The sequence below is a fragment of the Typopeltis vanoorti genome, chromosome 15 (assembly GCF_054136105.1).
Source record: "Typopeltis vanoorti isolate ZY-2024b chromosome 15, IOZ_Tvanoo_1.0, whole genome shotgun sequence".
NCBI classification, from domain to species: domain Eukaryota; kingdom Metazoa; phylum Arthropoda; class Arachnida; order Uropygi; family Thelyphonidae; genus Typopeltis; species Typopeltis vanoorti.
In genome coordinates, this window is record NC_143563.1 from 46064759 (window position 1) to 46088155 (window position 23397).

Sequence of the window (23397 nt, forward strand, 5' to 3'; positions counted from 1 at the left end):
TCTTCCTCTCATAGTAGGCTTTATCCATTACCACTACAGCTTTTCCTTTATCTGCTTCCGAAATAGATATATTGCTCTTTTGTCTTAATGAAAAACAGTGCACAGGTTTCAGAGGCCCCACAGCAAAATCATGGCCTTTAGCCAATACACTAGTTTCAGCATCAGACAGCAGGCATCCAGAAATATTCACAATCCATTTATTAGTAGGAGTGTTGTAATTTTTTTGCATAATTTTTTGCTTACAGTTTGATAATTCATATTTTTGCATCAGTCTGCAAGACTGTCTTTCATAAGAATGGACTAAAGATTGTTTAAAAACATGTAGAACGATATCCAGTAATTCATCATCCAGGGTAGCTGAAATCTTTTTTTCAAGATCTAAAATAGACTGAATATTAGATGCTTAATCGTTTTTTAGTTGCTCGAAGTTGGTTCCATATCAAGGAAAAACTTGTGTGAATATAAATTGCGTGAGCTCCAGGCAACTGAATAGTTTCTCTTAATCTAGTAAACGTAGGAATAACTTTCGTATCACGACATTTTTTGAGAAAGGCAGTCTGAGCACGAAGCTTACCTAAAACCGATAATTTTCCTAACTTGCCTGTTTGTTTAGTGAATTCTTCCCCGTGAAGGTTGATAAATCTAATCTTTAAAAATATCTGTACTTTCATTTCATTAAAGTTAATTACTGTGGTTATCATGCAATTTATTGTTTATAGTCATGCCACAGGTATGGTACCTTTAAAGATTAGACTGTATGTATATGTACAGCAATACTCGATTAGTGTGCCTAATGCATTCTTTAAAACAGGCGCATTAATCGAATATAATAACCTATGGGAAAAAGTATAATTCGTTCCTAAAATTTCTTTTTTGAACCTTAATTTTTTTATAAAAGAATTAAGGTATGTCTCAGGGCCTAGTTAAAGGAAAATCATGAAGCTGAAAGACAATAAAACATATTCAGAATATAAATTTTTTTATTCTACTTCTTATCAAAGAATTGAGCTAACGTAGTTTGGCGTGCATTTTTTCTTTTTTTTCTTACAACCGATGGTATGGCCCTATTGCCTGTTCTACTCTTCTGCAAATTTTAGTGCTTCTCTCTTCATCAGGGTCAACCTGCATTGCTGCCTAAAAACTTCGATTGTACGAAAAATATTTTCAAATGTTTCTGTGAAATCTCTTTTGGCTGACTATCAGTGGTTAAATTTTCTTCATATTCTTCGGGATCTTCCCGCTGTGCATCTGAATTTAGTAATTCGGAACCACTCAATTCTTCAGAATGTGATTTAATTAACTCTTGGACGTTATCATCGAAGGGGAGAAAGAAATGAAGAACATATGAATTGGTCGCCAACATGCGAAATCACGTGCTTTATAGATAAAATTTCCCAACTGTTATACAAGCAAAATAGTTACCACTTTAAAAACTACAATGATCATAAAAGAAAAGTTAATTTTCCAACATGTAATAATAAACAACTCATCCCAGAAGACAGATTGAATACCCTATTATCAGAATAGATTCTCCTTTTTGTGACATGCTCAGAAGGTCTCGAATCTGTGGGCGTACTATAGCAGATGACATAAATTTTGGCAGTAAAAATTTGGAACATAGTGTACATGGAAGTAATGTAGTATGCCATTAAAAATAACTTTGTAAAATGTTTTAAATCAGTAACTAAATTATTCCATTCTGGTGAGTGATTTTTTTTTAAATAGTTAGCATAAAAATGTATAGATAGAAAATTTTTAAAATCAACATTTATTTTTAAGATGTATACAGGCGACTAATCAAATTTGGCTATCAAAAAAAATGATGCACTAATCGATGGATTACTGTATATCATATTTATTTAAGACTAGCTCTGATTGTATACATTATTAGTGTTAATGCTTGTTGTATAAACATTAGTGTCAATACCTATTGTTTAAACAAGCATTAACACCCTTGTGCCTATTGTATAAACAGGTTAGGTAATGAAGCAGGTATATTTGTATGTAATCATTGATTATTTCAGCTTAATATTCATTCTACATAAGTATTGTTTTATGTAAGAATAAATAAGAATGAATAAATAAGATTATGAAATTTAAAGTATGTAATTTTTGTTAATATAAAAGTGGAATAAATATATAATTATTTCAGATGATCAACTGCAAGCTATAGATGACCTTATTACTGCAATGGATCTTAGCACTGCAGCAGTGTAGGTATCACTTTTAAGATCATTCATTACTAAAAAGAAAATACTTCAGTGAGCTCATGTTGAAACCCCACCCCACCCTTATGGAATAGAAACTGTAAAGAGACTACATTCATTTCATGCCATATATTGCACATTTTGTGTATTAGATCTTGCTTGAATGATCCAGCAAGATGTCCACTCCATGGCAAGCAGTCACATAATTAGAAATCCATCATTATTTATGGAATGCCAGTTTAAATTTTTTTAGTATAATTTTTCTGTAAAAACCTGTATTCAGGAACTGCCTCAATAACATAGCAAAATAATATTATGTTATTTTATTTTAAGCCATTAGAAAAAAAGTATTTCATTTTGTTTACAATATTATGCATTAGAGACTCAATTGGTTTCTATGCTTAGTGAAGTATATATATTTATGCCTAGTGAAATTTCGATTTTATGGTTATAAAAGGGTTGGTGTCGAGGCTAGCTGGTGAAGAGACGTACTGTCGGAGAGCTCCTGAAAGATTTGTGATTTTTGTTGATTTATTAAATATTTTGTTAGATTTAATTGTGTAATTTTAGTATATTATTGTAGTTTTATTAGTATAGTTAGTGTGCTAAAGTGTTTTATAACATAATCTATGTCGGGAAGTCGCCACTAGAGGGATTCATAGTGTGTAGTGTTTGTGAAAGCTCCTGATAAGATAAGCGTTATTTTCAGTTATCGTTGATAAATTTACTTTAATATTGCATAGTTTTGTTTGCCTTGCGTATCTTAGTGCGTCTGTTTGTGTGTTTTCGGTGTTTAAAATTTATAATTTGATAAAATACGTTACTAGTAAGTATGGCTCCAGTACGAAGGAAAATGGCGGCCAGTAATGATGGTTCTCCATCTTCTTTCAAGAACGATAATGTAAAGGAGATGATTCAGTGTACTATCTGCGAAATGTACGCTTTGCGGAGTGCGGTCAGAGTGTGGTTAGATGATAATAAAGGAGTGAATGTGTGTAGAAAATGTAAGGAGAATGAGGAATTGAAGTGTATTTCGGATTGTGAGTGTGATATTTTTGTCAAACTTCAGAATGAAGAAAATAGGGATATGACAAGAAACGGCGAGGTTGTACCAGAGAATTGTGAGAGTGATGATGATGATGAGAAAAAAGATGAGATAGATGCAATGAGTGAGATTACGTTGTTGAATGGTGCGATACAAAGGGCAAAACAGCAGCTAGAGCATATGAGCAAAAAAAACTGATTGAACCAGCCAATAATAAAAAGTATGACAGGAAAAATAGGCGTATGAGTGTGAACATGAACAAAATGAAGGATAGAGTGCTGTATGGAGACTCGTTAGTACGAGGTGTGTTAGTAGAGGATTTGACAAAATCGTACCAACCTGGTGCGACCATAAAGGATGTAACTGAGTCTATTAGAGAGCAAAAGGAAAGGGTGAAAGAAATGATTGTTGTGGCAGGTATGAATGATTTGAAAGGAGATAAAATGGAAATGATAGAAGACCTGAATGAATTGTTTGAGGTAACAAAAGAAAAGAGTGAGAGAGTTAGAATGATTAGTCTTTTGCCATGGTATGATAGTGAAATGTTTAAAAGGAGGGCCATAATTGCGAATGACTTTATGCGTGGGTTATGTATGACGGGTGGTGTAGAATTTGTGGATGTGTGTAGTGAGTTCGATGGGCGAAAGGTTCTATATAAGATGGATGGCTTGCATTTGAATGGTTATGGTGTAAGGAGACTTGAGAAAGTGTTGCTGAATGTAGTGGATGTGCAAATTCAGGGAAACTAGATTTATTAAGGGGGGGGAGGGTAGATATACAGTCCTTAGGGAGGCAGTTGAATGTATGAATGAATATAATATGCCCGAGCGAATAAGGACAACAAATCAGTAGTTAATATAAGGCATCAAGATAGGGTTGGGGCTAATGGGGGTCTTAAATTCATGTACACTAATGCTAGGAGTATTAGGAACAAGAAGGAAGAGTTTTGGGCCATGGTTGGCACTTCCAGACCACAGGTTATTGGTATTAGTGAATCATGGCTGACTGTAGATGATATAGCTAGTGGGATTGAATGTGATGGATATAGTCTGTTCAGTAATGACAGGGAGAATAAAATGGGGGGAGGAGTATTGTTGATGATAGCTGATGAGCTCCAGCCAAGGAGAATAGAAGTTGAATTGCAGGATAGAGAAAAGAGCACATTTGAGGCCATTTGGTGTGAGATTGTGGCTAGCAGAACTAAATATACAATTGGGTGCTGCTGTAGACCAGCTGATGGAAAAGATGTTGGTGATAGTATGCACAAGCAAATAGAAGAAATGTTAAGACAGGGTACATGTGGAATTATCGGGCTGGAAAGTATGACACGCTTAGGAATTTGATTGGTTCAGTGCCATGGCATGTACAACTGCAAGGACTAGAAGTTGATAGTGCATGGGAGGCAGTTAAGAATTGTTTGCATGAAGCAATGGATGACTGTATACCTAGAGTCCGAATAATAAATCAAGTAGGGGTTAAATGGATGAATAACACCATTAAGCTTGAGCTGTAAAAAAAGAAATAACTATGGAGGGAATTTAAGGAGAAAGGTGACTGGCAGGCACATGAATGGTATAAAGCGCAGGCCAGAAGGGTAACGAGTGTGGTAAGAAAAGCAAAAAAGGATTACGAAAGAACATTAGCCATGCAGGCTAAAGAGAATCCTAAACAGTTTTTTTGATATGTAGCAAGTAAAAGGAAAAATGTACATGTCAGAATGATTTTAAAGAATGCCGATGGTAGGGAGGTAACTGAATCAGTTGATATAGTTGAGCTACTGAGTGAGCACTTTGCAAGTATATATCAACCAGGTGGTGACATTGCAGAAACGAATAAACCAGTAGATTATACGGGAATTGTGGTGAATGAAGTGGAGGTGAGTAGTCTATTGCATAACCTCAATTGCAATACATCCGTGGGATTGGATGGTATACCAGCTCGTGTCGTACGAGAAGCAGCTAAAGAATTGTCAGTACCCTTGACCATTTTGTTTAATTTGAGTCTCGGGTCTGGGTTAGAACCGAGGGGGTGGAAAGAGGGGAAAATAGTTCCACTGCATAAATGTGGTTCCAAGACTGCAGTTGTAAATTACCGACCGATTAGCATATCAGGAATCATTGTCAAAGTCTTAGAGAAATTAGTCAAGAAAAGAATACAGGATTGGATAGATGAAAATGGGATATTGTATGGGGGACAACATGGTTTTGTGAAGGGTAGATCGTGCCTCAGTAACTTGCTCACGTTTTATAACACAGTGACGGCTGAACTGGATAGGGGTAATGGGTTTACAGTGATACCACTGGACCTTGCCAAGGCCTTTGACAGGATACCACATGGAACACTAATCAGTAAACTGGAGCAGATGGGGATATATATAGGGTTGGTGAGATGGATAGGAGGAAGGTTGAAGGAGAGATACCAGAGAGTGGTTTATTCAGGAGTGGAGTCTAAAAGAAGACGGCTTGTGATTAGTGGTGAGCCGCAGGGCTCAGTTCTTGGACCACTGCTTTTCAATTTGTTCATCAATGATATAGGAAAGGATTTGAGAGGAAGTGTTCACTTGTTTGCTGATGATGCAAAGTTGTTTAGAGCAATTGTGAGTGCACAGGATATCAAAATTTTACAGGATGATTTGGATAGTTTGGAGGACTGGGCTAGGAAAAATGGATGTCAATTTAATGTGGCAAAGTGTAAGGTTATGCACTTTCAGGTGAAAAGAATAGCAGCAGTATATCGCATTGGTGGAATAGTACTCCAGGAGATTGATGAGGCCAGGGATTTGGGAGTGTTGGTGGATAGGGAATTGAAGTTTAGGGGGCACATTGCAAAAGTGACTAAATCAGCTCATCAAATCACTTGACTTCTGAAAAATACTTTAACATGCAGAGACAAACAAGTTGTTGTTCCTCTGTATCGAGCCTTGATAAGATCCCATCTGAACTACAGTGCCCAGTTATGGGCACCAGGGTTTTTTCGTGATGGGGAGGAAGTTGAGAGGATCCAGAGACGAGTGACCAAGATGATAGCAGGTCTGTGGAATGAACCTTATGAGAATAGGTTGAAGATTTGTGGGTTGCAGAGATTGGACGATAGGCGAAGGAGGGGTGATATGATTGAGACATTCAAATTACTGAAGGATTTCTATAAGATTGATCCAGAAGATATTTTTGAAAATATGACTGGTGGTGGGAGGACTAGAGGCCATGCATGGAAGCTGGGCAAGAGCATGGTTGACAAGGATGTTAGAGCTAGGTTTTTTACTTGGAGAGTGGTGAATGAGTGGAATAAGCTTCCAGAGTCTGTTGTGGGTGCTACGACCGTGAATGAGTTCAAGGCAAGGTATGATAGCTACTGTGTCAATGTCGAATAGTTGTTCTTGACATGATGTTAGGGCCTCCCTTGATGAGTCTGTCGACTCCTTGGAGTTGTCCGGAACAATAATAATAATAATAATAATAATAAAAAAAAAAGATTGCATGACATACAAAAGCCATAAGAGAAAACAAAGGCAATTGTTATAATCTGTAATTTTTTTAAAGATGCAAATATCAAAGTATCAAAGCATAAACTAGTTTATGCTTGTTGCTCCCACAACAATTAGAATTGTTGTGTGAGCAAACAGAAGTGTTTTTAAACAAGTTAAGTTTAAAGTTAAACAAGGTTCTTACTGTTTTTGTTACAGAACAGGGGAAATAGTGAATAGTCGGCTGCTGCAACAAACTCAGACGCAAGCAACTGAATCAACTTAAGAAAATAATGAGTGTTGAAGATAGCACAAACAGCACAAGAAGTAAAACTGGTAAGAGTTACAGAAGTTCCATGTCATCATAATTGGTGTTACTGAGACAAAGATACAGGTGAAATGTTTCTAAATAATAAATATAGGATGTTGTAATTGGGCAGTAGTGATCACACAAAGGAAGGAGTAGTGAAATGGTCTTGATTCACAGATCATTTCAAGTAAAGTGATATGGACAAATTTCAAAAAAGAGAATTGAACAGTGAAATATATTTGTACCTATTTTGCTGCTAGCTGTGCGATTTGCAACCATATGCCTGGGAAAGGAGTGTCCTAGGTTCAATTCCCGTCGGAGACGTGAGGAGCTGAAGGATCTTCCTCAGCCAAAGCCAAGTTAGCCGGTCTTGGATGTGGACAGTAGGTTTTTTCCCCCAGTTTATCCTGCGGTTTTTCATCTCACAAACAGGCATACTGGACCTGTGAACACAGGATACACATGGCAAGGAAGGTAACAGGAAACCACCTTGCTCATAGTCACTTCCCTAGTATGGTGGCATAGCTGCTCCTACCCTCTGTATGGATGAACGAAACCAATCATCATCATTGTGCTGCTACAGAAGATTCTGCCTAGGAAGAAGCAGAGGAATATTTTGCCACTAGAGAGGACACGAGCCATCATAAAGAAAAAAAAAGAAAAGCTTGCCCTTGTTGGAGATTTAGAGTAGAATATTAATCCCAGACATATAGAAATATTTTGTGAAAATTAGGAGAAAAGGATAGAGTTAATAGTAATGATCAGTACCTGCTGAATTTCTTTTCAGGAAATGGACATGCACTAGTCATCATCTTAATTCTAGAACACCATGTTCTAACGTTAAGATGTGCACAAATTCACACAGAGGAAAGACACAACAAGTGAAATACTGATATACTCACACTAGTTCAGGACACAAGCATAAACAGGAGATTTGAAATAGGAAGTCAATATCATTTAGCTTTGAGCAGTGGGCATTGAATATTATATTGAAAAGAAATAACAGTAGCAAACAAATTAATCTAAACTTGCTAAATTTTCTTCAAATTTTTGGTTTTGGTTTCATTTCACACTATTTTTCATTTTAGTTCACTATTTTGGTTGAGTACTGCATGCTTTAACTGTCTCGCACATTTTTAATAGTGTCTCTACTCAGGAATTATCTAGCAGAGGCAATCAATGAGTGTATTCTGAAGGTCAGGAGATTAAATAAGGTAGGTGTAAAATAGATGACTGAAGAGGTGAAGCTTGCAATCTGGAAGAAAAAGGCATTGTGGAGGTGGCACAAGATGAATGGGGATAATCAGTTGTATGTGGAGTACAAAGAGCAAGCAAGGAAGTTGACTCACTTAGTAAGGGTAGCAAAAATGCAGCGTAAGGCAGCAGTTAGCAAATGATACTAAAAGAAATCCTAGGGAGTTTTTAGGGAGGATGATGTTGGTCAGTGATAATGGGAGAATGATTAAATTAACACTCAGGAAGATATAGTAGAAATGTTAAATGAGCAGTTCATTAAAGTATTCCATCCTTGTGATGTAACATAATGCAGAGCTTGAGAGTTGTTGGAATGGGAGAGGAACCACTGATGGTGAGTAAGCAAAAAGTATATGAGGAATTGAGTAAACTTGATGTCAACAAAGCCATGGGACTTGATGGTATATCACCACATGTCTTGAGGGAATGTTCCAGGGAGTTAACACCTTTAACATTTGCCCAGTCCCAAAGGAATGGAAGATGGCAAAATTGTTCTGCTTCATAAAGGAGGCGATAAGACTGTAGTTTTAAATTATGGGCCATTCTGCTTGTCTGGAGTTGTAGTCAAAGTGTTGGAGAAGCTAGTGAGGACAAGGATTCAAAACTGGGTGGATAGCAGTAGAATTCTCTTTAATGGACAGCATGGGTTTGCTAAGAAAGATCATGTTTTAGCAATCTGCTTACTTATTATAACAAGGTGACAAATACATTGGATAAGGGAGATGCATATACAGTAGTATATTTAGATTTTGCAAAGGTTCTCAATAGATTACCACATGACAAACTAGTAGTTAAATAGAACAGATGGGGTTGGATACTAAATTTGTGCATTGGACCAGAGATTGTCTGATAGGTATTAACAGGTTGCATATGAGGGAGTGATATCTCAGAAGAGGAAAATTACTAGTGGCATGCCCCAGGGGTTTGGTTTGGGGACCTTTGTTGTTGAATTTGTATCTAAATGACATTAGTAAGGGCTTAAATGGTGATATACAGTTGTTTGCAGATGATGCAAAGTTGGAAGAATTATGAGAAGTAGAGCAGATGTTGTAGCCTTGCAAGAGGACCGAAATAGAGTGTTTGAATTGGTGAGTGTTTGGGAATATCAGTTTAATGTTACAAAGTGTAAGGTTTTAAAATTTGGGAAGCAAATGGGATGCTGAGTATAGGATTGGTGGGGATATTTTGGAGGAGGTGGACAAGATGAAGGATTTGGGGATGGTGGTGGATAGAGATTTGAAATTTTGTGGTCATTTTGCTAAAATTGTGAGGATAACACAGCAGATTGAAGGAAGTACAGGAAGATGGTTTAATGTTAAATCTGGTGTGAGACAAGGATGTACATTATCCCCTCTGTTATTCATTATCTATATGGATCGCATTATGAAGGAAAGTGGTATTAAACATGATATCAAAATTGGAGATGTTAATGTCAGCTCTTTTCTTTATGCAGACGATGTTATAGTTCTAAATAAATCCGCTACAAGTCTGCAAGATTCCCTGACTAAATTAAATAACTGTTGTAATAGATTTGGTATGAAGGTCAGCAGTAAAAAGACAAAGACAATGAAAATAGGCAGAATCATTGAAAATGTCAACGGAAAACCTGTGGAACAAGTAAAACATTTCAGCTACTTTTTAGTGAAGGCATGATTTTTAGTGAAGATGGTAAATTAAATATGGATATAGACAACAGAATCAACAAAGCTGGTATGATAGGAAATCAATTGAATAAATTCATATGGAATAAGAGAGAAATTAGTCGTAACACTAAATTAGCTGTATACAAGACAGTGTTCAAACTGCTTTTAGCTTATGGATCTGAGAGCTGGGTCAGAAGTAAAACACTTGACCAAAGACTGGAGACCACAGATATGAGAGTCCTGAGAAAGATTAGAGATGTGAACAGATGGCATCAATGGCAATATCATATTAAAAACGAGGATATTAGGAAAGAACTTGACATTGAATCAACATCTAGGAATGCATTAGCAGGGCTAATCTAAGGTGGTATGGTCACTTAAACAGAATGGGCGAGGAAAGATTAGCAAAACAAGTGTTCTCTGCCAGGTTGGCAGGAAAACGACCCAGAGGAAGACCAACATATAGGTTGATTGATACTGTACAAAGTGCTTTAGACGACAGTGTTGCGTCGTCCTATCTTGCTGACTGGTCCATTTATGTTGGACCATAAATGGACCAGTATTTGGTTAGTTGAACTTATCTTTATTTCTTTAAATTCTGTTTTATATACGGATCAGTATCAATCAACACAGATGTTGATTGATACTGATCCATATATAAAGAAATTTATATTATCCTGAGCCACCTTATATTCAGATTAGTCTATATATTGTATAGGAATCGATCATCATCTAACGTTTGCAATCTCACTTTTCTACAGGCCGAGGTTAATATTATCTTTTAAGGCTTCCGCAAGGTCCGATAAATTTTTATGAGTGGTGCAATGAAAGAAAATCAGGCAAACATCAAATTGAATTCAATAAAACAAAACATTTAATGCAGGGTTATATAACATGTACATCTGAGTATAACTTTCTAAACAAGATAATGCAATTGAACAAATCCAAAATATCTCTGAGATACAGGTAACTATTCAGTTAGGTTTTAAGATTAAAGCCAAAAGTCTTAGATCTTATTATTCAAGAGATAAGTATTTCTATCACAACTTGTCTCTATTCTATGAGACAATTCATATCATCTACACATTGATTTAGTTCTAGTGCTCAGAATAGATATAATGCATTAGGTATCAAACATTCAACTCTCAGTTCTCTATATTCTGTTGATTTATAAAAAATAGATCGCACAGTTCAAAGTTCCAGAATTCACAATAAATATTCTTATAGTTGGCTTCTCTAATTCACTTCTAGTCTATAAACACTTAATTGAATTACAAGGCAGTTATCAATTCAAGGGGGGTAATACATTAGTGCTTCATTCTTCCAACTATTTATAGTTAAACGCCACAGCTAGGGTTAAGATATATTAAGTGGAACTGACTTTCATTTCCTTCACACTGGTTGTAAAAAGGATAAGTCTTACCGGATTACAACTTCTGCACATTGAATACACTTAGGCACATTTTCAAAGTTCCTGTTAACTTATTACCGTGAGGAAACACAATTCAAAGAAATCTTCACTATGTTAACTGAAATATTAAACACAGAGCTTTTCAAGTCTTGACACATTAGATTTACATCATGTACTAATTCCTTATCTTCCACTATGTATTGACTTCAGCTCTGCAGTATTCTTCCTCTAATCATTAGGAATCTATTGTAATATCAGAATTCCATTGAGGTAGTTTTTAACGCCTATTTATTCCCGGTCCCCCTCCATGTAGATTTTTCCGCATATCTCAACTCGCCTTTCGTTACACACTTCCGGTCTCTTCGCTGTCCCTAAGCTTTTCTCCCTGTTGTTTACTTTCTTTTTCCGATTAACTGCGTTTATTCTTCCCACCAAAATCCTGTTCTAACCAGTTCAGCTTACATCTACAGGTTTCTCTCCATATCACAGCTGTTCACGTTCTAAGCATGTGCTAACTAAAAACAAGTCTGTTTCTCCTTTACTAGCCAATTAAATTCATTCAGAAGAATTACATAAAATCATATCAGCAGAATTCCACATATATACATTCTCTTTCAGAAATAATAAATAAGGTAATAATCTGTAGTTCACATAAAATACATTTAAATATGGTAAATACAAATTATTATAATGTATATGCACAGCTTCTTATGCTTATACAGGAATAAATAAAATAAATTGAATGACATTTTAGTACAGAGTTCTTTCAGTACTAATACATTACATATTCTAGATTAAATAATTGAACAATGATAAACAAAAGTAATTATAAGTAAAAACTCAAAGTAATTATATGAATAATAATTTATGAGCAAGAGATTAATATCAAATAATATTTACAAGTGTTGCTTAAGTTATGGCAAATTATATTAAATGTGAATGAAGTATTATAATTCTCAAATATCTTCATTCACAATTTAACAATAGAAATATAAGATCTGATAATGTTGGAGTCTTGACAGGTAACAGACTAATTTGGAGGAAAATTTTATAAAGGAAGTTTGTAATGATGTAAATTTTTCATGTAATACTATCATATCCTGTACACCCCTTGAGGGTACATTGCAGGAATTTGATGATGATGATAAAACATCTGCTTTGCTTTGTTGCATCTGAGTAGTACTGGGGAGGGGAGGACATCATTCTCTTGTACAGGTAGTTTCATTCCATGCTTTTGAAAGCATAGATGTCTAAATGAGTGACCATCCTATTATTTATTTTGAAGTGCATAAAAATATATTTGTGTATGTTTACAAGAAAAGGAGTACATCTAGAAATTATCTTAGTTATTGATGACCTCCTAGATTTCCTAAATATAATAGATTGTTTTTCTGTATCATACCTTTGGTTTTGATTGTAAGCATATGTGCATGCTGTAATTTGTCCCTTGCCCACCCACTATGCAAACAGGAAGCATGACAGTTTCTTGTATTCCTTCCCCAGAGCAAATACAAAATGAAGTGATTTTTCTGTGCATATTAGCAACATGCAAAAAATTAGTTGCTGTTATAGATTTCAGTTATCAAGGGGGGGGGGGGGGGGGAGCAAAACAACATGAATTTCATCTGGTGGAAAGTTCTAAAGCAACCACATGATATGATAATGTATAAGGAGTTTGTTAAAATGCTGTTTCTGGCTATGGAATGAGAAGTCTGAATGTAGCAGGATATTTCTCTCTGGCTTATCTAACCTTTTGTTATTCAGAGTTGAAGTTTAACTTTATTGCCAGATCCTTTTATTCTTCTTGCAGCAAAAACAGTATTGCAAGAGCAGTAAAGATTGCTCTTGCAATACTGTAAGAAGTTTTTTTCACTTGGCTATGCTACTCATTATATATTTGGTTTAATTCTTTATCCAAGTGTAAGCAAACACAGTTTTCTCCTGAACTTTTTCAGGACTGGGGAAACTCATGGTAAAGGTGGAGTAAGTTCTGATCACTTGCCTTAGTATCTCTCATAATGCAAAGCACATCTCCTTGCGGACATGTATAATACTATGCATTAAGGGAAGGGCCACTACCCAGGCCGGTTTTGACCTTTATTGAGGTCTCATCAGTGGGAGCCAGAGGTGGTGGTGGTACTAAGGTGGAAGTAATGCAGAAGTTATATCACCATATACCAGTTGCCAAAAGATGTCAACACCTTATTATTAAAATTCTCTGGATTAGAGATAGTTGATGGAAGTTTTTTTTTACTTGGCTATGCTACCAATTATATATTTGGTTTAATCCTTTATCCAGGTGTAAGCAAACAAAGTTTGCGCCCGAAGTATTTTCAGGACTGGGGCACCTCTTGGTAAAGGTGGAATAAATTCTGATCACTTGCCTTAGTATCTCCCATAATGCAAAACACATCTCCTTGTAGACATGTAATGCTATGCATTAAGGGAAGGGCCACTACCCCAGGTCTCATCAATGGGTCAGGCTCCCACTGATGAGACCTCAATAAAGGTCGAAACCGGTCTGGTGGCCCTTCCCTTAATGCATAACATTATACATGTCTGCAAGGAGATGTGCTTTGCATTATGGGAGATACTAAGGCAAGTGATCGGAACTTACCCCCCCTTTACCAAGAGTTGCCCCAGTCTTGAAAATATTTCGGGCACAAACTTTGTTTGCTTACACTTGGATACTTGATGAGTCTTTGGACTCCCTGGAGGTGTCACATAATAATAATAATAATAAAGAATTAAACCAAATATATAATTGTAGCTTGCAAAGATTATCTTTCCAGAAGATCTCAAAGTGCATGGTTAATAGTCAGCTCTGAAATTATGTCATCTGTCAGTACAATCTGTTTTCACAATAGCAAACTCCTAGGGACAGAAATAGTTTATTTATAATATATAATTGGCTATAGTGAATTTTCTTTTGAATAGCATTGTGCCTATGAACATTCAGGGTACTTCATTAGTTTGTTATAGTTAGCAGTGTTATAATGCTTTTTGCTATAGTGAGAGTTATTATATATATATTGCTTTCCCCTGCTAGAAAAATTCTCCATCCAATGCTGTTGATGCTAAATTGAATCAGGATAATTATTATTATTATTACACGACACCTCCAAAGTGCTCTAAGCCTCATCGAGGGAGGGCACCTACTCTACAATTCTCTGTCTCCATCAACTACAGCGAACTATATCATCTAAACCAACACCATCTACTGTCCGCCACCACTAGTATTTTCACAGACAATCACAAACATCCATGGCAGGAATCGAACCTTCAGCCTTTTGGCTGGAGAGCAGATACACTAACCACTTGGTCAGCCAGATTAGCTGGTTATAATGGTGGGCAAGACATCACTGTTTAGAGAATTCAAAATGAGTTACTTTGTGAGATGCATGTATTTGCTGGTGAGTAATAAGTAGAAATGGTGAGAGAGTGGATGTATTAGAAGTGTTATTGAATATCAGAAGTGTGGCAAATCACTCTTAAGCACAAAAATGTGAGTGGTGTAGAGAATGAAGACAGGAATATGGAAAATAAGGGAAGTTGAATGAAGTATGAATGATGAAAGTGAGTCAAAAGAATGATAACACGAAAATGGTAAAGAGAGATGAGAAGAATAGTAAGGCAGATTTAATTAGTGAAATAGCACACTTATACAGGATACTCTTTCACTGGACAAGCATGAGCTAGAGCACAATTTTAATTTATACATGATGAAATTGTGCTTTCCTGGTGCAAAGATAAAAGATATTAGTGATACTAGATTTTAAAAAGAGAAAGTAAAAGAGTTAATAATTTTAACCAGAAATGAATTATTTAAAAGATATAGGTATGAAATGCTAGAGAATATGAAAAAGTTACTGGAAGAAGTGAAAAAAAAAAAAAAAAAAGTGACAGAGTAGTAAAGTTTGTTAGTCTCATACCAAAGCATGATAAGGATTTCAGAAGAAGGGCCATTACTGTAAATGACTCAATGCATAGGTTGTGCAGTTCAAATTAATAGGTCAGATAGTGTAATATCTAGAGTAAATTTGATGGACAGAAGGACTTGAATATGCCTGATGGATTTCACATGAATGGAGTTGGGTATCTGGAGAAGGTTTTGTTCATTGAAGTGCGTCAAGTGAGCATGAAAAAAATTATAAGAGTGCCAAATGCATTTTCTCAGTTTTAAAAGTACTCATGCTATTTAGCCTTCTTTCCTGTGCTTTGTATTGCTATTCTCCTTCATTCTAAGCCGTTGCATGGGAAAACACCAGCAGTGTTTTCATGTGTTTTTTAGCCTAGCTGGACAAGTAATTCCCACTCTGCCACTAATAGAGTGTAGATTTGAATCCTGCTTTGTATACAGATATATGTAAATCCCTTTAGATGATGAATGAATTTCATCATTAGTTTGAGACCAACAATGCTGCTTATTAGAAGTCTAAAAAGCAGCTTGTAAAAAAAAAAAAAAAAAAAAAGGTTTAGGAAGCAGGGATTGGCTGTTTGCCAGGGAACCAGGGCAAACAGCGAAAAGTCAGCTACTGGAACAAATCCTAAAACACACCCCAACTCAACATCCTCAGAGTTAAAGATCGGTACTATCAACATAAGAAGCCTGAATAGCAAAGAAATGGAGCTAGCTGAGGAATTAGATAAGTACCAGATCGACATAATAAGGGTGACTGAAACAAAAAAAACAAAAACTGGTGAGATCTTTCTGAGCAATAAATACAAAATATTATATTTAGGCAATGACAATCAAGGAAAAGAAGGAGTAGCCATAGTAATCAACACTAAATATGAGACTAATCTTCTTGAATGGCAGGCAGTCTCAATTAGAGTGATGTGGACATCAGAATGGGGAACTGGAGAATGAGACTTATTTGTGCCTATGGTCTCGTGGAAGGTTCTGTGAGACAATAGGCTTAGGTAGAAGTGGAGGAATTTTTTGAGTCTTTAGAGAAAATACCTGACACAATGAAAAAGGAAAAGTTGGTCCTTGTTGGGGATCTAAATAGCATAGTAGGAAATGATTGTGAGACATACAAAAATATTTTGGGAAAATTTGGAGAAAAGAGCAAAGCTAATAATAATGGCAAATACCTGTTGGATTTCTGCTCAGGACATGGACTGGTTATTACTAACGCCATGTTCCAACATAAAAATGTGCACAAATTCACATGGAGAGAAGGGGCAAGGAATAAGAAGAGACTCATTAACTATGTTATTGTTGATAGTGATGTTTTCTTCCTGTTGCAGAACATCAGAGTGTAGAGGGAATTTGAAATTGGAAGTGATCACCATTTAGTCTTGAGCAGGACAAAATTGAATTTCATATTGAAAAGAAGAGCATGTTTAAGTAACTTTTAAAGTGAATAAAAGTTGAGCAGCTCTCAGATGTGAACTATAGACTAAAATACACAAAGATTATTGAAGAAAAAAATGAAAAAATGAGTTTGAGAACAGAAACTGAAGTTTAGAGATTCAGTGGCAAGCCTTGAAGAAAACCTTGATTGATTCAGCCAGAGAGGCATGTGGTGAGGTTGTCTGCAAGGATAGAAAAATCAGAACTCAATAGTGGACAGGGGAAGTTAAAGAAGCAGTGAAGGAAAAGAAGAAAGCATATCAAAAGTTCCTGGCAAATAAGTCAGCTTGTGTTCTTAGAGAATAGAGAGACAAATGTAAGAAAGCTAAACACTGTTTAAACTAGCTAAACAAAAGTCATGGTAGGACTTTGGCAAGAACATAGAAAATAAATATCAAGAAGGTGGCAAAATATTTTGGAGGTTGTTGAAGCAGCTTAGAAATGGAGGAAAGGGTGCTGTAAAAGGAATTAGAGATGATAAAGTTGACACAAAAACTGGTAAAAAATATATCCTTGAAGTATTGAGTAATTACTTCAAAAAATCAGAGAACGTTTCAGTTAAAGACAACTATTCTGCCTCCAGTTGGTGACAGTGATCATGCGGTATTCACTTCGAAAGTGACTAAGTTTCTGAATGTTCCACTCAGAAAACATTACATGCTGAACTACAAAGCAGGAAATTGTGACCAATTGAGGAGTACACTGATTTAAACAATACTTAAATGATTCGATATCAGAATGTGTCCTGAGAGTTTGAAAAATAAATAGAGTAGGAGCCAATTGGATGTGTAATCTTATTAAGCAAAAAATTCATAAGAAAAGGACGATGTGGAAGGAATCCTGTTTGAATAAGGATGATGTCCGTTATGAACATTATAAGCAGCAGGCTAGAATAGTCACAAATGTTGTATGGAAAGCAAAGTCTGAGTATGAAAAGAAACTGGCTCTGCATGCTAAAGACAACCCACAAGAATTCTATCAATATGCTGCAAGTAAAAGAAAGAATGATTATGAAAGAATAACTCTTCTAAATCCAGATGGTGTTAGGGTTACAGATGCAGAAGACTTTGTTCAGTTAATGAGTGCCCATTTCGTTAAAGGCTATCAACCTGGTGAATGCAACATTGAGCTCACTGTTACCTCTTCACTAGATGAAGAAATGCAGATGTGTGAGGCCGAGATATTAGAGCTGTTGCACAAATTTAAGAATTCAGCAATAGGGACTGATGGAATATCAGCACGTGCTCTAAAAGAGTGTTCAGCTAGCTGCCGATTCCTTTGACCAGGATGTTTAATGAGAGTCTCAGAACAGGGATGATTCTGCAAGAATGGAAGGAATGTATGGTAATTCCATTGCACAAGGGTGGTGCAAAGACCATTGCATCCAACTATCGACTAATTAGTATCTCAGGAGTGGTGGTGAAGATTTTGGAAAAATTGGTCAGGGCCCACATTCAGAAATGGGTTGGCAGGGAATCTCTACTTCAATGTTGCAATGAACAACATGGGTTTAATAAGGGAAGGTCATGTTTTAGCAACTTGCTCACATTCTATAACAATGTTACCATTAAACTAGATAAGGGGAATAGATACACCATGATACTTTTGGATTTTGCTAAGGCTTTTGACAGAATACAGACTGTTGCATTAATTGGAGAAAATGGTTTTGGGTTATATAATATTAGCATGGATAAGAGGATGGCTGACTGACAGATATCAGAAAGTGGTATATGGAGGATCTGGGTCTGCAGTGTTTAAGGTAACAAGTGGTGTACCACAAGGATCAGTGCTTGGTCCATTGTTATTCAATCTGTACATTAATGATATTGGAAAGGATTTGACAAGCAACATACAGCTATTTGCTGATGATGCAAAGATTGGAAGGGTAATCAGGAATGCTGCTAATATGTAATTTTTGCAGAATGATTTGAATAGGCTAGAATTGTGGGCATGGGAAAATGGATGCCAGTTCAATGTCAGTAAATGGAAAGTCATTCACTTCGGTATGATTAGATATCCAATGTCGTATTATATTAGTGGGATTAGGCTAGAAGAAACTGATGAGGCTACGGATCTTGGAGTATTAATAGATAGGAAGTTGAAGTTCAGGGGCCATGTGACAAAGATTGCAAATACAGCTCAAAAGATAATTGCAATGCTGAAACGAATGCTCACATATAAAGATACGGATGTTATTTGCCTCTTTACAAGGCCTTGATAAGACCTCACTTGGGCTATTGTGCGCTGGTCTGGTCTCCTGGTTTCCGTTGTGATTCTGATTTATTGGAGAGAATACAAAGGAGAATGTTAAAAATGATATCAGGATTGTGGAATACTGATTATGAAGACAGAATGAGAATTTATGGACTACAGACACTAGCAAACAGGAGAAAGAGGGGTGATATGGTTGAGATTTACAAACTTCTAAAAGGGTCATACGGGATTTCAATTGATGGAATTTTTCTATTTATGGAGGGTAGGGAAAGGACGAGAGGGCATCCTTGGAACCTGAGAATGAAGGCTGCCAAAAAGGGTGTGAGGGCTAGATTTTTCTCTCAGGTGGTGGTGATTGGAATGGATTACCTCTGAATGTTGTGAGTGCAAGCAGTGTGAATGAATTTGAGAATAAGTGTGATACCTGATGTGTGTAGTATGTGGACTCCTTCGATGAGTCTCTGACTTCCTATAGGTCTCTCTTAATAATAATATTAATAATAATAAAAACTTGCTAAATGAAACAAGCAGTGATGACAGCACAGTGGTAAAAAACTCAACAGCAGGCATGCAGTCTGGAATACATATCCATACTTTAAGTAGAAAAAAGCAATCAAAAGCCTGAAATGTGGAAAGGCAGCAGGAGTAGGTGATATTTGAGCAGAAATGCTCAAGTGTGGAGGTATAGAAGTCTTACAGTGGATGCACTGCATAGTTCAGAAGGCCTGGACAGAGAGATGAATTCTGAATGATTGGAGCAGAGCTCTCATCGTACCCATATATAAAAAAGGGGAAATAAAACTAAATGCGAGAATTATAGAGGTATTTCTCTACTAGTGTTCCTAGTAAGATATATGCAAGTATACTTGAGAAACAGTTGAGAAGGATTATGGAAGAGAAGCTTGGTGAAGAGCAAGCTGGATTCAGGCCAAATATATGCTGTCAGGATCAGATTTTCACTTTACAACAGATGGTTGAGAAATCATGGGAATATAACAAAGATCTGTATTTAAGTTTTGTAGATCTGGAAAAGGCATATGACATGATGCCAAGAGAGAAGCTATTCAAAAAGCTACAGTTATATGGTGTCAATGGGGCATTATATCAAGCAATAATTAGTCTTCATTTGAGTTGTAAGGCAGTTAGAATGAAGGAAGTACAGACAGATGGCTTAATGTTAAATCTAGTGTCAGACAAGGATGTACAATGTCTCCTCTGTTATTCATTATCTATGCGGATCACATTATGAAGGAAAGTGGTATTAAACCTGATATCAAAATTGGTGATAACAAAATTGGAGATGCTTATCTCAGCTTTTTGCTTTATGTGGATGATGCTATACTTCTAAATAAATCTGCTACAAATCTGCAAGATTCCCTGACTAAATTGAATAACTGTTGTAATAGATATTGGAAGTTTTTTTCCCACTTGGTTAGACTATAACAAATTTAGTTTAATCCTTTATCTAAGTGTAAGCAAACAAAATTTGCTCCTGAAGTATCTTCAGGACTGAGGCAACTCATGGTAAAGGTAGACTAAGCTCTCATCACATTATAGGAGATACTAAAATGCAAAGCACATCTCCTTGCAGACATGTATAATGCTATGCTTAGTCCACCTTTACCACGAGTTGCCTCAGTCCTTAAGATACTTCAGGTGCAAACTTTGTTTGCTTACACTTGGATAAAGGATTAAATTAAATTTATTATAGTCTAACCAAGTGGGGAAAAACTTCCAACATCTTTTTCTCTAATCCAGAGTAATTTAATAATAAGGTGAGACACCTTTTGGCAACTCGTATAGGTAAATATGACTTCTCCATTACTTCCACCATGATATCACCACCTCTGGGTCTGGCTTCCACTGATGAGACCTCAATAAAGGTCGAAACCGGTCTGGGTTTCGACCTTTATTGGGGTCTTCCCATGATGCATAGCATTATACATGTCCTCAAGGAGATGTGCTTTGCATTATGGGAGATACTAAGATAAGTGATGAGAGCTTAGTCCACCTTTACCACGAGTTGCCTCAGTCCTGAAGATGCTTCAGGTGCAAACTTTGTTTGCTTACACTTGGATAAAGGATTAAACTAAATTTATTATAGTTGTAATAGATATGGTATGAAGGTCAGCAATAACAAGACCAAAGACTAGAGACAGCAAATATGACAGATATAAGGGTCCTGAGAAAGATTAGGGACATGAACAGATGGCATCAATGGCAATATCATATTAAAAACGAGGATATTAGGAAAGAACTTGGCATTGTCAGCATCCAGGAATGTGTTAGTAGAGCTAATCTCGGTTGGTATGGTCACCTAATCAGAATGGGAGAGGAAAGATTAGTAAAACAAGTGTTCTCTGCCCAGTTGTAAAAAAGACCCAGAGGAAGACAAAAATATGGGTGGATTGATATAGTAAAATGTGCCTAAGAAGATAGAAATATGAGATCTGATAAAGTTGGAGTCTTGACAGGTAACAGACTGATTTGGAGGAAAATTGTAGATAGGAAGTTAGTAATGATGTAAATTTGTCATGTAGTACTATCATATCCTTGTACACCCCTTGAGGAATTTGATGATGATGATGACGACTCCATTTTTATTATTACATGACACTTCCAAATCCATTTGTATTATACTATTACAGATATTTTGTCTTGGTCACAATGGCATTATCAAAGGCACAGGAATGTGATGTACACATACCTGCAGACGTGTATAACATAGATTGAATTCAGATGGTGTACTTTTAGTGTCCTATATGTCACTCAGAGCAGTTATAGCATAGATGCTGGATATATATTTTGTATTAATTCTGGAAGAATGTTGGCTCTTCTTCTGGTTTGTCCAAAATATATATTAGTTTTTATGTGCCAGGAATACTGCACATCAGTATGATCTAGGTCAGGGGTGGGGAACCTTTTTGAACCAAAGAGCCATTCCACCAAAAAAATTAATTAAAACAAAATTTTGGGAGCCACAACTTCAATTAGATTTTTCCTGGTGACTTAGTTCAAACTTAGGTAAATTTGTTTTTAATTCAGTACTTCCAGATATCAAATACCACTTTTATGTTTGTATATAATTTTTTATATCTTCAATAAATAAAACAACATTAAGTTTGATTAAGTTTTTAATCACAAAACATGTTTAAGTAAGTATAATATTGCAAAAAAGTCAGAATTTGTATTGCAATAAGAATTAGTCCGAACAAAAATAAATTACATGTATTTTAATACCTATTTGATTGTTTTAATTTAAAACTCACTAATGACTTTTGATTTTGCATCTTCTCAGCCAATTTACTTAAGTCTGAATTGTATGTCATGCACTTTAATAGTAATTCGGCTTTTAAACTTTCATCAGTCAATTTGTTCCCATACTTATTTTAATGTATTTCATGAAAGAGAAAAAATTGTTCGCAATTGTACGTTGAACCGAAAAGAGTCAAAACAAACCCCAAATACAAGTCGCCTGGTATTTGAATAATTAGTTGGGAAAGAATTCCAACATTTAAATATAATTTCCTGTGGTGTTTTTCCTGAAGTTTTTGTACCCAGATGCTTTTATTCTGAATTTCCAGAAGCTCTATTTGTAGTTCTGCAATTGATATTCTGGGAAAAGCTTCAATATCTATTAATTTTAAATTGCAGTTTAACGGATGTAATATAAATTTCATCATCTCCTGATGTTTTTTAAAATCCTGAAATTTGCTTGTAAATGAATCTAAAATTACAGTAATCATTTCAGCGAATATTTTGCAATCAACTTTTTCTTGATTTAAATTCAATCTATAATTTTTTAGATTTTCAAAATATATAAATTTTTCTTCAGTAACATCTTCGAAAAACACTCTTAGTTTCTGTTCAAAGGTAAGTACTTCCTCTAGTAATTGTAAGGCTGTGTTTCCCTTCCCTTGCGACTTCAAATTTAGCTTATTAAAATGTTCTGTCATATCAAGCAAAAAATAAAAATTTTGTATCCATTCGGGATTACTGAGAAATTCCACATGATTTACGTAGAGTTTCAAGAGCACTGAAAAAACGTTTTTATGTTTTTCTGCTTGGTAACCATCGTACAGATGTAAATGTCACTAAATCTTTATGTTGACTACCTAGTTCCTCTAAAATGTGCAAAGTCTGTGATTCAACGCCTGAAATCGGATGAAATTGATTATTGGCACAACAACATCCATCACTCGTTTTAGTTGTGGTAATAATCCCAAAGAATTTGCAACTAAAGCTTCTTGATGCAAATTGCAATTAAATGAAATAACTCCATGTGGAATATGATTGGAGAATAATTTAACAAACCCCTTATTTTTCGCAATCATAGAAGGTGCGCCATCGATCACAATACACACTATATTATTAATATTCATATTTTTATTCTGTAAACTTGTTAGAAGGTTTTCTGAAATATCTTGACCTCTAGTGTGTCCTTTAAGTGTTAGCAGATCAAGAAGTTCTTCTCGAATACTGGAAGATGTG

The 23397-nt window shown here is 35.8% G+C and overlaps 1 protein-coding gene across 1 annotated transcript in view; it reads left to right on the forward strand.

Moving 5' to 3' along the window:
• Positions 1–23397, forward strand: part of Ku80 (X-ray repair cross-complementing protein 5 Ku80) — a 305608-nt gene that overhangs the window by 138829 nt on the left and 143382 nt on the right. The window contains exon 12 of the mRNA XM_090405213.1: positions 2153–2213. Within this exon, the coding sequence (XP_090261339.1) occupies positions 2153–2213 (61 nt within the window). The remainder of the gene's footprint in view (positions 1–2152; positions 2214–23397) is intronic.